Genomic DNA, 14,867 nt, shown 5'->3' on the forward strand with positions numbered 1-14,867 from the left:
AGTCTTCCTCAACTAGATTAAGGCACTGGGATTACCTGGCAAGTTACCAGTTCATGGCCATCTTTCTCAGTCCAAGGTTAGATAATTTTAAATGTTGAGTGTTTCTAAGAGGTAAGCCTCCTTAGGAAGGAAAGTGTGCTACTACAGAACACGAAAATAATCATTCTAAAAACAAATACAGTACTAGTAGCTTCTGAGTGCTCTTTAGGGGAACTGTCCTTCCACATAGGTAGCTGTTTTCCCAGCGTGGTTGAGGTTAGGAGTTTGAAGTGCAGTTGGTCCTTAAATTGTTCCAAACGTCAGCCTTATGGGGATTTGATCCTTTATATTGAAATAGGCTTGTTGCAGAGATGTGTATTTATCCACAGCATTGGGGCTTTCCAGCTCTCACAGAACATTCGTCATCCCCAGCTGCCAGTCTTGGCATCTTCGAAGTAAGAAGAGGTAAGAATCCTGTTGCACGGTCAAGTTTGGCTTGACTTCTTTCTTCTGGGTATTTGGGCTTTGTGTGTGTGTCTGTGTGGAGGGAGCAGGGTAGGTACAGATTGTATTTTTCTGTAGCTTCTAATAAAGCAGCATATGTTCAAAGCCTATTGAACTAAGAAAAAAAGAATAAAAAGAAAAATGAAATACAAAAAAACTCTATTGAAATGTATTCAAAGTCTATAAAGTGGAGAGAGTTAAGAGGTGGGGGTTCCAGCCTCCTGAGTTCTGTCTTGATTTCTTTATGGGCATCTCATGAGTACCTACTTTAAGTTTGGAATGGTTGAGAAGAACCAAAGCAGCCCTTATTTCTTCTGAGAAATACACATCATAAGATAACAGGAGGAAACACATTTGTTTGGCTTTGGATATAATGCATTTGACCAAGCGCTTAAGGATCTTGGTTTAGTTTGGGTTGTGGGTCAACTGTGGGTGGATGATTAATTCCAATGTATCTCCATTTTATGAGGATTAAAGACTGTGGCTAAAAGATGGACTCTGATAATTGATATTCATGGCTGATGGGGCCATTTGTTCAGTAAATACTTACTGAGGACCTGCTAAGGGCCATGTATTTTGCTAGGTGCTGGGATTATAGTTGTACACAAGATAGATACTGTCCCTGACATTAAAGGACTTCCAAATTCATGGGAGAGACATAAAGTGAAGAGGCAGTTATAATACAATCTGAGAGTGCTATAATAGAAGTGTAGGTGTTTTGGGATTACTTCAAAGGGTCTGGAACCTAGGTTTGTGGGCTCAGTTGGAAGGCTTCTCAGAGGAAGTAATCTCTGTGCCTAGGATTGGATCAAGAGATGAAGGGCAGTGTGAATGTCAGAGCCTGGTTGAGTTTCAGAAATTGAAGTACACTTGAAGAAGAGTGTTTGGTTGTCAGGGGGCTAATAGTGAGAAATGAAGCTGGAAAGGAAAGCAGAGGCCAGGGCCTTTATACGCTCTTTAAAATTATACTGAGAGTAGAGGGTTGATCAGCAAACTTTCCTTAAGAGCCAGATAGTAACTATTTCAACTTGTAGGTCTCTGTCACAGCTACTCACCTTTATTCATCTCTGTTGTATATAGCTTGAAAGCAGCAAGAGATAGTACGTAAATGAATAAGCATGGCTGTATTCCAGTAAATATTTATAAAACTATGTCATGGGCTGGATTTGGAATGTGGATCGTAGTTTTTTGACTCCTGGGTTAAACTATCAAAATCCAGTAAGGAGCCATTAAACAATTTTAAGCAGTGGACGGACATTAAATCTGTGCTTTAGAAAGTTTCCTGATTCATTGTGAAGAATGGATTGGAGGGAGCAGTAATGAAGGCAGAGAGGCAAGTAAGGAGATTGTGGGTGTTACATAGGCAGCATCTTATATTTTTCCCTTTGTAGCAGTATGGTGGCCCTTAAAAAAAAAATAGGAGAATGGGTGTGGCTCAGTGGTTGAGCACCTGCTTCCCATGTATAAGGTCCCAAGTTCAATTCCCAGTGCCTCCTTAAAAAAAAAAATGATGGGAAGCGGTTGTGGCTCAACTGATAGAGCATCTACCTACCATATAGGAGGTCCAGGGTTCGGTACCCAGGGCCTTCTGACCCATGTGGTGAGCTAGCCCACATGCAGTGCTGCCATGTGCAAGTAGTACCATGCCATGTGGGGGTGTCCCCCACGTAGGGGTGCCCCATGCGCGGAGTGTGCCCCTCAAGGAGAGCTGCCCTGTGCGAAAAAAGTGCAGCTTGCCCAGGAGTGGCGCCTCACACACGAAGAGCCGATGCAACAAGATGATGCATCCAAAAAAGTGACACAGTTTTCTGGTGCTACTTGACAAGAATGCGAGTGGACACAGAAGAACACATAGCAAATGAACACATTAAGCAGATGGGGGTGGGGAGGGGATGGGGAGAGAAATAAATAAAATCTCAAAAAAAAAGTATAACTCAAGTCTTTTTTTTTTTTTAGATTTTATTTTATATTTTTATTTTTCCCCCCACTGTTCCCCCTTTCCCCGTTTCCCCCGTGCCCCCATCTTCCCCTCCCCTCCCCCCGCCCCCCCCCCCCCCGTTGTCTCCTCTCTGTGTCCATTTGCTGTGTGTGTTTCTGTGTCTGCTTGTATTCTCCTAAGGCGACTCCAGGAACCGATCCTGGGACCTTCCGGAGTGGGAGAGAGGTGATTACTCTCTTTTGCCACCTTGACTCCCTGTTCTGCTATGTCTTTGTATTTTTTCTCCTCTGTGTCTCTTGTTATGTCATCTTGCTTCGCCAGCTCTTCAGGTCAGCCAACACTCCTGTGCGGGGCAGCTTTCCTGTGCTGGGTGTCATTCCCACGCTGGGCAACATTCCTGCACAGGGCAGCATTCACATGTGGGCCAGCTCGCTATGTGGGCCAGCTTGCCCTCACCAGGAGGCCCTGGATATTGGATCCTGGACCTCCTATATGGTAGATGGGAGCCCAGTTGGTTGAGCCACATCCATTTCCCAGCTTAATCTTCGTGTATATGTGTATACTGGTTCTCTTTACTAATTTCTTGGTCATCTATTAGAGCTTAAGGGATGGCTGTCAAATAACTTATTGGACAACCAGCTTCTATTTCACAAACTGGAAAAGATGTTGGAAGGGAGGTTGTTATAAATTGAATTCAAGCGACCATTTTCTATTGAAGTGAGTATGGAATAGGTGGAGCCCTGGTAGAACTCTTGGTCTTAGGGCTCATAAACTTAAAGAAAATTGCTTTTAACTTCTTGAACTCTACACAGAGGAGGACCCATTTTTCCTAAGCTTTCACTGAATTGTTTTCCTTTTATGTATACCCTACTCAGTCTCGCCTTTCCTTGCATGTAGAAAACTTATAACCTTTTCCTGATTTTGAGAATGTCTCAGTTCAGGTAGGATGGTATGTATCAGGCACAAGGACCAAATAAAGTATTTGTTAAATGTCCAACAAATAAATTAGAGCCGAGAGTCCTGTTTCTGCTCTTTCCCTTTCCTTTCTTTTTCCTTCAAGCCCCAGTGTACTTGTGTGACTGAAGGGAAATCTATAGGTTTCTCATAACAGTATTTATGTGACCTTGGATAGGTGACTTACCTCTCTGAGCTTCATTTCCCTCATCAGTAAAATGAAGTAATGGAACTAACTACATAGAGCTGATTAAAGGATTTAGTGAGATAATGTATATAAAGCTCTTAGCACAGTGTCTTGATAACTTTTATTACTGATAATATTTTATACAATTAACTAAAAAAAAGCTGGCCAGCAGTTAGGTGACTTGACCTTTGGCCTAGTTTGTTTTGGGTCCTTAAGTGTTGTCGTTATGGCCATATGATAGAAGCATAGCCCCTGGTGGTGACAGCCAGCAGCCAGGAGGAAATTATAACTGAAGCAAGATTTCAGTCTTCATAATGGAAAATTTTCAGACAGCAGGATTCCCATCCAGAATCCCTGAACTTTCTTCAGGGTGTCCAACACCATGAGTGAAGCGAATTGAGTGAGCAGTTTCCCGATAGAAATTCACCAAAGTGTGACCAGCCATTCCTCCCTGTCTGTTGGGGGAGATTTGTGAGTGTTGCCACCCTTGTAGTCCTACATCTTTGTAAAGTGCCTCTCAAATGTTTTTTTAAAATTACTTTTTACCAGCACTCTTGGAAGTGGGTCAGACTGTCAGCATTATTGTCCCTCCTACCATTGTGAGGAAACTGAGTCCTAGGAAGGTTGAGTTGCCTGAGGTCATTCTGTGAGGTGCTTTCGGAGTTAGAGGAGATTTGCCTGCAGATGAAATTGTGTTAGTTTATTGCTGTGATTTCTCTTCCTTTGAGTGAGAGATGAGAGTTGTGGCAGAACTGCAGTCTGATGCATGCCTTGTCCAGATCTGCTAGGCTTAATCTGGGTCCCACATTATCCATTTGGTCCTCTTTTTTTTTCTTTTCCTCTTGGGTTTTAATTGATGATTGCTAGGACCAGGCCTGTTTGGGATGCAGATTCCCTTTGGGTCATTGTTTTTAGCCTGTCCTCCTTTGGGGACATTCCTGGGAGAGCCTTGGGTTACAAGGGATTGCTTTGATATGTTCAAAATTGTGCCTTGTGCCCCACAGCTACAGGTAAAATCTAAAGACGGATAATTTATGGGAGTGTCAGAGCTGGCCGCTGGCACCTCAGGAGGCCATTAGTATGCCTGTTCAGACCCTCTGTGTCCTTGCAATTGATTCCTCTTTGCATGAGCCTGATTTGGGAAGCTGTAGATCTGTGGGTAGTGATTGGATGTGACAGTCCAAACACCGGTCCCTAAATGAATCCTTTTAATAGTATTCCAGCTCCAAGACAATTTTCTCTCTCTCTCTCTCTCTCTCTCTCTCTCTCTCTTAAACTGGGGAGGATAGAATGGGCTGGGCTAGGAGGAAGGACAGAAGAAGAGAAAGAAGAAAAGGGAGAAAGTACTTTGGATCCTGCTCTGTTCTAGCATGTTTTGATTACAAATTGCTTGGCATTGTGACTTTGGGCATATTAATTCATTCAGCAGACATTTACTTACACATATTTTGTGCCTGGCTATGTGCTGGGTGCTGGGGTTACAGAAATGAGTAAGACACGACTCTTGCCTTTTAGGATGTATGTTTAACTCAGTGTTTCTCAGACTTGTAAAAGTCTTGCACCATTTAGATAAAAAGGCAAATCTCATGATCTTTAATGTTACTTGAAATTTCAAAATGTCTTAGTGTCTGACAGAAAAAAGTCAAAGAAATTATCATGTCATATATGCTTTTACACACACACATGCATATACACACTGCTATTGTCTATCCTTCACCCCTGACTCCCTGAAAAATGCTGGTAGTAGGCAAAACATACCTAAAATCTTACAATATAGTGAAAGAGAAATTATGAAATAGGTATAAACCATGCTACTGGAGCACACTTAAGCAATTAACTTTATGAGGGGATATGAGAGAAAGCTTCTAAAAAGGGGATGTTTGAGCTTGATATTGAAGAAGGAGCAAGTGTTTGCCTGGGGAAAAATAGGGAAAGTATGTTTGAAAACAGAGGGAGGAGCACTTGCCAGAGCACAGTTTTATAAAGGGAAATGTCACATTTGGGGACCCGAGCAAGAGCTGGTTGTAACCCTGCCTCTTGTCAATTTCTCTACTCTGCGAGGTGGGAAGATTTGCTCCTCTGGAGTTGTGTTTGATGAGAGGCTTTGAGTTCCTTGTACTGCAGTTGTGTCATCCAAGGCACCTCTTCCTATTTCTGCATCTTGCCCAGGGATGTAATTTGATATTCTTTTTAAAATATGAAGAAATACAATTATTATGAAAACAAATTTGGATGATTTACACAAGCCTAATTATTGCTTTTGGTTGAGTTACTTTAGTTAAAGTCAGACTTTACCTCAATTTGATTCACATTTTAGCTCTGTGGATGATGGGGGAATCAGTCAAGTGGGAAATGTGGGCCACCAGGTACAGGAGGGAAGAGCAGGGCCCTGAAGAGCCGAGCACCTTTGAGCTGTAGCTTCTTCATGTGTCAAGTGGGAATCCTGTTATCCATTTTCCTTGATAATTGGGAGGATTACATGAGATAAAATAAGTGCCACCAGTGCAGTGCCTGGCTTATAGAAGATTTTCAGGAAATGGTATTTTCCTTTCCTCTTTCTCATTTATTAACAATAGCTTCAATTTATTGAGCACTAGTATGTGCCAGGTATTGTACACAGCACTTTATATACATCATGTGATTGAATTGTATGATGCCTAAAGAGGGAGGTACTGTTATTTTTATAGCTATTACAAAGAATACATGGTGAAGTCAGGATTTGAACCTAGGTTTGTATAATACTAGTGCATTATGTGTACTATGATTATGACTCCTTGCTTCTCTGCCAGTTCTCCATCTTGGAAGCAGGGGGATGTGGAAGGTGCTTGAACCTCTCTTCTGGGTCAGATGCTGTTCTCAAATGTGGGAGGTGCTTAAAGGAATGAGGGTACCATAACCCTGTCCTCTCTCCATCTCTAGCCTATTTATGGTGTGTTAGGAAACAATCCTATGCCCCTCTGGGATGTGATGGGGTTGTAGCTGACTTGTAGGGCTTTGCAAAGAGATGTCCTCCAGCTTTTGCCTCTGGAAGGAGTTTGTCTGAGCTATTGGGTGTGACTGATGGGTTAGCAAACAGCAGGCACAAATAATCATTTCTTTTCTTTTTATGTGCTTCCTTGAGCTGCTGAGACAAGCCAATAGAAGGGGAAAGTGAGCCTGCTATGGCCTTTGTTGTTACCATTGGAATTTAGTGTTCCTGAAGGCCTTTAGTTACTTTAGCTCTGCTGATAGTTCGGGATTATTAGCTGCTGCTTTTGATCTTGGAGATGCACTCCCTTGCCCTGTCCTGTGAACAGTAGCAGCTCCAGCCATAGGCCAAAGCAGTGACAGATTGTTTAGAGGAGGGAAATGGTTTGCTGATGTGGGGACCCAGCTTGAGAGTTCCTGCTTCCATTCTACTTTGGGCCATTAAGAAGTCAGATACAGACATCAGTGCTTTGTTTCGTGTCCAGTCCCTAGTCTTCAGCAGACTAGACAAGGCTTCAGGCCCAAGGTCTGGCCTCCACTGTGAAGCTGCAGAGAAGCTTTGGGCATGACCGCTGCTTGTGCTGGAGCAGTGGCCAGAAGCCTGGCCTAAGAGTGAGGAGCTTTGGGTTCTATTCTTACTCAGACTTGCTGTGTGAACTTGGGCAGGTCCTTTTCTCTTCCTGGGGACTTGTTTTTCCTTCTGTCTGGACTGCGTACCTCTTAAGATTTTTTCACCCTTGACAGCTTTATTTTCACAGAAAGTGCTCTAACAGTAAGGATACACTCATTAGATTGAAGATGATGACTTTTGAAGGAATGCTGTTTATTTGTATTTTTCCCAGGCTATTTTTAGTTGCCTAAGACAAAGCTTGTAACTGGTGAGTTCCAGACAGGTGTTACTGGGTTGTCCGTTTTGCTCAGGTGTCTGAGGACTTGTGATGCCAGGAGCTGAGGCAGCTGTAGCTGTAATGGTCCTGGGTGCTTCCAGTCAGTTGGACTCAGAACCCGCTTCTGGTGCATCCTGTGAATTTCTCTGGAATGCACTCTCCTTGCCCATTCTAGCTTTTTAATGGAATGGATTGAATCCAGGGTTGTCACAAACCCACACTCTCCCTCAGAAATTCCAAGCATATGTGATTGTGGAGGTAGGGTGTGAGTAGACCACATGAAATATGGTAGTCTTCCCCTCTTTCCCATTTCCCAGGCTCCCCTGGTCTGTGCATGTGGATATGAGAGGACAGCCCCTCCCTTCACCCTCCCTTCTCCCTCCAGTAATGGAAGGCTATAAAATGTCTATTTACCCAAGACACCAGAATGACTCCTCTGTGGTTCCACTAATCTGGTGATTTGGTGCTTCTTTGGTCTCTCAGGTAAATACAGATTGAGTCTTTTTATAAAGGCATATTATTTCCCTCATTAAATGTGTGTTTTGGCACATGCGTTATTTACCTGATAGACAGTAATGGCTGCAGAGGAGCCATTGGTGTCTATTGTGTAAATATTCTGCACAGAAGCCATCCTCCAGGGGCTGTGGTACATGCCTGTTTCTCCAAATTGGACTGGTGCCGCAGCAGTCCTGTCCCTATTTATCCCTCCCCTGTTCCCACTGGGGGGCAAGTCTCTTATTTTGGAGAGAGAATCATTCATTTTCCCCCTTGCCATAGACTATTTGCTACCTTGTTTTGCTAGGGAATTAAAAGGATATCTTAGAATAGATGTGCATAAATCTTGATCTTTGATGAAAGATAGTTTACAGAAATAAACAGAATCACAAACTGCTTCAAGTTCGGTCCCTCACCTAGATACTCAAAGCCCATTGTGGTGTTATAGACATAGATTTTGCAAACTTGTGACTAAAACAAAGACATCAATAGAAGAGGGAAAGCCCTAAGAGGCCAGGGACTATGAGGGCAGGTGGGAGTGCAGGGGTGTTTTCTGAGAAGGCTTGAACAGTGGCAGGAGTGCTCACTGAGGTGCACATGGAGGGCGGCGCTTCTGTTAGAAACTTAGATGAATAGAACAAGACTGTTTAGATGAGAAATGGTTTGAGTGGTGGCTTTTACTAGGCTTCCTGCCAGAGGAGAGCACACAGCCTGCTTTCCGTGGGCAGAATGGGGGAGAACCTTCCCTTGTGCTGTTTACTCTTTTTTTTTTAAGATTTATTGATTTATTAATTTTTTATTTCTTTCTCTCCCCTTCCTGCCCGCCCCCCCCGGGTTGTCTGCTCTCTGTGTCCATTCACTGTGTATTCTTCTGTGACCGCTTCTATCCTTATCAGTGGCACCAGGAATCTGTGTTTCTTTTTGTTGCATCATCTTGTTGTGTCAGCCCTCTGTGTGTGCGGCACCATTCCTGGGCAGGCTGCACTTTCTTTCATGCTGGGTGGCTCTCCTTACAGGGAGCACTCCTTGCGCATGGGGCTCCCCTGCGTGGCATGGCACTCCTTGTACACATCAGCACTGCGCATGGGCCAGCTACACACGGGTCAAGGAGGCCCGGGGTTTGAACCGTGGACCTTCCATGTGGTAGGCGGATGCCCTATCCATTGGGCCAAGTCCGCTTCCCTGTTTACTCTTTTCTTTTTTCTCTTTTCTTTTCTTTTCTTTTGATTTATCCATTTATCAATGAAGTTCATTTTGAACACTTGATTAAGGTGGTATCTGCAGACTTCTTCATTGTAAAATTACTACTCTCCCAGCCACACCCCCTGTTGTAATTAATGGGGAGATACTTTGAAATTATGTAAATATTCCTCTTAAAACTTTAATTAATTAATTAATATCTTTATGAACTCATGGGTTTCATATTTTATTCAGTGCATTATAATCTATTACTATTATTATTTATCTTGAAGCTCGTATTGTTCCCAATTTGGCCAGTGGGAATCCCTTCAGACTGGCTTCTGTGGCCTTTTGACATGTACCATTATTCTTTGAGTACTTCCTTGCTTTCCAGCACAACCGTATGTTCCAGGCTCATCTTGTATTTTTCCCTTCTAAAACCCTAAAATCTGCCATTTCTCCAAGGAGCCCTAGTTCTTTTTAGTGAAGAATGTTATTTGAAGGAACCAGGTAGTAAGTATGCTTATTGCTAGTGGAGTGTTGCTGCTCCCAGGCCCTTCAGTAGACAGAGCTAGAAAATATATATGCATGTGTGTATATGTTTATACATCAATAAGTAAAATAAAAAAATATTAACCATTTACAATTGATATTTCTGTATCTTACCTATGTCAGAAACCATGAGTCCACAGTTACCTCTGATTCCAATATAATACCACAGAGTCCATTCTGATTTTCTCCCTTTCCACATTTTAACTCCTTTCTCTGACAGTGAGAAACCTGGTCCCTAATGTATCTACTTCTTTGACGAATCCCTCTGTGTGTAACTAATCTCCCACTGCTGTTGTTCCTCTTTCCCCATCATGGGTGCCCTCTTTATCCTTTTCGTGACTCCCCACATCAGGCTGCTGTCCCCTACACCCCCATATGGATGTCCTTCTCACCCTGACTTGGGCTCTGACATGCTACACCATACCTCTCTGCCTTTGCTTGCATGCCCTCCCTACCCTGCTTGGGCCCTGACACTCCCAGACCTGCTGGCTCCCTCCCCATTCCAACTGGTATAGAGACCTACCTTGCTCTGATGCACCTAGTAGCTTCAGTGTTGAATTGTTCAGGAAGGGAAGAGGAAGAACTGTTGAATCTTTACTTGTGGTTTGAACTTGGATATTAGAAGTATGGAACCCAGTGATGGCTGACATGTGGAGACCTGATCTCCTAGTCTCAAGATTTCCTGTGGGAGAGGCTTTTTCATGTGGGTGAAATAAATGAGAAAGTGAGGCCTGCTGGCAAGAGGATCCCTGGCCATGAATGAGAGGTAATAGGGTATATGAAGTGTGCTATATTGGGAGGTCAGAAGTAGTCTAGGGATGCAGGAGAAATTGATGTTATTCTCTTGGACTGCCTTCTATGTTAATTGAATTTATAGGACCAGAGCCTGGGGATTCAGGCTTGGTCAGGTGGACATAACCTGTAGGATAGTAGTAATAATAATAGGAAGTTAATATTTTTTTGAGCCTTATGTACCAGACACTGCTCTAGGAGCTTTACATTTGTCATCTCATTTAGTTTTCATTTATGAATTAAATACTGTTGTTATTGTCATTTTACAGGTGAAAAATTGAGAAGCAGAGCTTGCCCAAGGGACCTTGACTAATAAGTAGCAAAGCCAGGATTCAAATCAGGAAGCCCTTCTTAATCACAGTGCTTAATATTGGCTATAGTATTTGGCAGATTGGGTGTGGTTGATTGTATATAAAATATATACTGAGAATATTAACACTGGCAAAAGTCCCTATGCATGATCTGACTTTGAATGTTGAGAGAATTCTTGAACCCTCAGGGACTTTGGATCCAAACTAGAATGGATAATCTGAGCAGACTGGTGTCTTCCCCTCTCAGCCAGGCTTCCAGAACTGCTCAGGAATAGGTAACTTGAAGAGGTACTTTGGATTTTAGCTTTCAAAGGGACTTTGAGATTTTTGCCTTTCCAGGGGATTCCATTGTGAAACTAAAGCCAGACTTTTTTTTGCCTACCCTGGGCTAAGGAATTTTGGCTCCATTTTTGGAGAGGCTATAAAGCAGTGGTGGAAACAATTGCTGTGCTTGTATAGGATCCACAAAGAATTTAATGTGCTTTTCAGTTTTTAGCTCCATTGAATCTCCATAGAGTGTTATAATAGGGATAGGGAAATTGAAAATACACGCTAGCATATATTCTCACAAATATGCACAGAACACCTTTCTGGTAGACAGGTGGAATTACAGGCATTCTGGGAGAGCTGGAAAGAGAATTGGTCCCTGGTATTGCCCATGTTGGCTCAGGTAGGAGTGACCTCAGTGCCATTGAGTATGCTCTGGGCTTCTCCGGGTACTATCCCTTCTACCCTGCTTGGAAGGAGCCAGGTGCCCACTTGAAACCATTCAGAGACAAACTTTTGGTTCTGTTGGAATGGGTCTTCAGAAGGCACAGATTATGTCCCTTTCTGTATTGAGCACTGATTTCTTGTTTGACTTTTTGACTTTGAGGATTAACATTGAGGGTAATTTGAATTTTGGATTTAGAAGGGGAAAACAAAATTTCTGCTTTGTTCCTTTTTTTAGGAAGCTTGAGTTATTTGTGAGTAAAACTTTAGACTTTGATTTTTATACTTAGCCCTCTAAGGAGCAGACATTTTGCAAATTTAAAGGGAAAACTGTTAAAGGAAAAGTGATTCAGACCTTTTTTTTTTTTTTTTTTGCACATGTTCACTCAGGAAACTTTACTAGACTTTCAGCAATGTTCCCATTACTGCCACATCTGGGTTTTCTCTTTTGCTTCCCCATTTTAAAAAGTCCTGCAATCATCCAGGACCTCTAGTAAGTCTAAAGGCAGCAAATGTGACGTGCCTAAGGCTGTTGCCAGCTGTGCTCTCCTGGCTTTGTTCATTCCCCCAGGGTGCCCCTCACTATTGTGGGGGTTGGGGTATCACCAGAGTACCATGAGCAAATTCCTCTGTCATTGGCTTTTTGGGTTTCAGGTTGGGAGAAAGGAAGGTATGTGGAGATGTCTAAGTACAGACAGGAGAGCCAAGGGCAAATGGTTCAGTGGCTTGATTGGAGCTGAGGAGAGGTCCTTGGGCATTTTCTACTATTTTTCTGAGTCTCCTTATCTCTCAGGACTGATTGTGCAACTGGGTCACCTTATGTTACTTTGGGCCCTTAGCTTTAATGTTAACTGTTGCCACCTGAGAAATGACCACAGAATTTCTCTTCTGTCTTTTGAGCTTTAGAGCTCCATTTAAAGATGAATGCCAGCATTACATGTTGTTTTGAGAATGATCTGGGAGACTCAGAGCTGTAATAATGCTGCAGGTGCTGGTATTAGGGTCTTGAACTTCAGTAATGAATACTGTGGTTTAGAAAAGGGGCCCAGAAACACTGGGGAACAGTTCATGTTGTGTGGTATTCCCGAAGACTGGGTGGAACAGGGCCACAGTGGGAGGGGAGTAACCCAGGCTCTCTGTTCTTATTTTATTTTATTTTATTTATTTATTTTTAACTATCCTCCCCTAAGTTTTAGATGCTTCTGGATGTTCAATGCTAGCACCTTTACAGACCGGAGCAGCTCGATTTTCTTCATATTTACTTTCAAGAGCAAGAAAAGTGCTGGGCTCCCACTTATTTTCTCCCTGTGGTGTTCCGGAGTTCTGCTCCATATCCACCAGAAAGCTGGCGGCTCACGGCTTTGGCGCATCTATGGCAACAATGGTGTCCTTCCCTCCCCAGAGATATCACTACTTTTTAGTGCTGGACTTTGAGGCTACGTGTGACAAGCCACAGATTCATCCTCAGGTAACTGTTGCATCATTGCTTCAGAAAAGGTGGGGTGGGCAAGGAGGGAGGGAGACCCAGAGGAGCTTTCTCATGTCCTCCTGGTTTTTTGTTATTCATCTGGAGGTCCTGCCTAAGAAGTAGGACTTGGTTCAGGCATGCTAGTACAATGTAGACCTAAAAGGTGATATCTGGGAAGAACTGGGCACATTTTTTTCTATCTGGTCTCAGCTTCGGGGAATCAAAGTATTTCTTTCTCTCCCATCTTTCCCTCTGCTCTTTCCTTCTCCTACTGCCACTGCTTCTTCTTTTAATGAGTACTGTGGTAGCTAGCCTCCAAGGTGACCCCCAGTGATCCTTACCTCCTGGTTTCCCCCCACTCCCCAGTAGCCCCCCCCCCCCCCCAGTGAATCAGAGCTAGAAAAAACTGTGACTTCTAAGGCTAAATCATGAAAAGCATTGCAGTCTGCCTTGCTCTCTTGGTTCACTTGTTGTGGGAGAAGCCAGCCACTGTGCTATGGGACACTCAAGCAGCCCTGTGGAGGGGCACTTGTGTATAGGAATTGACACTTCTGGCCAGAAGCCATATCAGTTTGCTAGCCATGTGAGTGAGCGATCTTGGAAGTGGATCTTCCAGTCCAAGTCAAGCCTTCAGATGACTGCAGCTCCAGTGACCATCTTTAACCTCAGGACAGACCCTGAGCCAGAACCAGCCAGTCAAGTCACTCCTCAATTCCTGCCTTACAGAAAGTGTGAGACATAATAAATGATTATTGATGTACTATATTGTAACAGATGTACAAGTACTATTTTTAGTTGGTTGGAAAGGAAAATTTCTTTGGTTGTTCTTTTTCCCTTAGTGATTAACTGTGTTTAAAGACCTTTCTTTTAATGTAGAGCCACTAGGAAGCCTGGACTAGCAGCACTAGGCCACTGTGCTGGGTGATATCGCAGTGCTTAGCGTTTGCTCAAGGGGAATGTTTGGTGGCTGACCTGGTGATTCATTGTAGAGCAGAGGCCTTGGGAATGCCTGATTCTAGAACTGTACCTCTTCACTGTGGAGTTGGGTTAGCAGGGTATGTGACTTCGTGATACACTGATTATGTTGCTCTGGGAGCAGCTTTTAATTAACAGTAGCAATGAGGGGGCTCAGAGAACCTCAGCATCAGGCACTGAGAGGCAGGAAGAAGTAGAGCTCATTCAGAGATAAACTGGCCTCATTTTTCATAGTTGCTTTTCTCTAGGAAGGGGTTCTTTCTTTAAAAATCATAGTTTATTTTACATAAAGTAGATACCCCAACCCATTTACCTTCCCCTTTCTCCTTTCCTCTTTCATCTTCTCCCTTAAAGCAGTGTTTTGCCTTTAGGGCATTGGAATCAGGCCTCCTGAAGGTTGGGAAGACAGGAGCCAGATAAGGAGAATGTTCTAAGGCAGGGGTTCTTAACCTTTTTGTTCCACAGACCCCTTTGCCAGTCAGGTGAAAACCATAGACCTTTTACTAAATTCACACTAAACTGTGTATTATTTAATAAATATATCACACCCACAGCAACACGTCCCCACAAGAATAATATTTTTTTGAATTTTCAATTCAAGCTCACAGACCCCCTGAAATCTCTCCATGGACCCCTGGTTAAGAACCCCTTTTCTGGGAAGTAGATGTGGCTCAATTGATAGAGCATCTGTCTATCATATGGCGGGTCCAGGGTTTGATCCCCAGGGCTTCCTGACCCATGTGGTAAGCCGGCCCATGCACAGTGCTGCCTTGCGCAAGGAGTGCCATGCCGTGCCATGTAGGGGCGCCCCCTGCACAAGGAGTACGCTGTGTAAGACGAGAGCGCCCCATGTGCAAAAAGCATAGCCTGCCCAGGAGTGGCGCTGCACACACGGAGAGCTGACACAGCAAGATTACACAACAAAAAAAGAGATGCAGTTTCCCATTGCCACATGCAGAACACAAAG

The 14,867-nt window shown here is 43.5% G+C and overlaps 1 protein-coding gene across 10 annotated transcripts in view; it reads left to right on the top strand.

Moving 5' to 3' along the window:
* Positions 1–14,867, top strand: part of ERI3 (ERI1 exoribonuclease family member 3) — a 137,290-nt gene that overhangs the window by 2,118 nt on the left and 120,305 nt on the right. For 3 of the 10 annotated variants that reach the window (XM_071217496.1, XM_058303726.2, XM_058303727.2), the window contains exons 2-3: positions 369–444; positions 12,648–12,925. The exons of 1 other annotated variant lie outside the window; for it this stretch is intronic. In XM_071217496.1, the coding sequence (XP_071073597.1) occupies positions 12,671–12,925 (255 nt within the window). In that variant the 5' untranslated portion in view covers positions 369–444; positions 12,648–12,670. Of the gene's footprint in view, positions 1–239; positions 445–12,647; positions 12,926–14,867 lie in introns of those variants that run through there. 6 more of the 10 variants (XM_058303728.2, XM_071217498.1, XM_071217499.1 and 3 more) reach the window with 4 other exon arrangements.

Source organism: Dasypus novemcinctus, chromosome 9 (genome assembly GCF_030445035.2).
Source record: "Dasypus novemcinctus isolate mDasNov1 chromosome 9, mDasNov1.1.hap2, whole genome shotgun sequence".
Classification (NCBI taxonomy): Eukaryota; Metazoa; Chordata; class Mammalia; order Cingulata; family Dasypodidae; genus Dasypus; species Dasypus novemcinctus.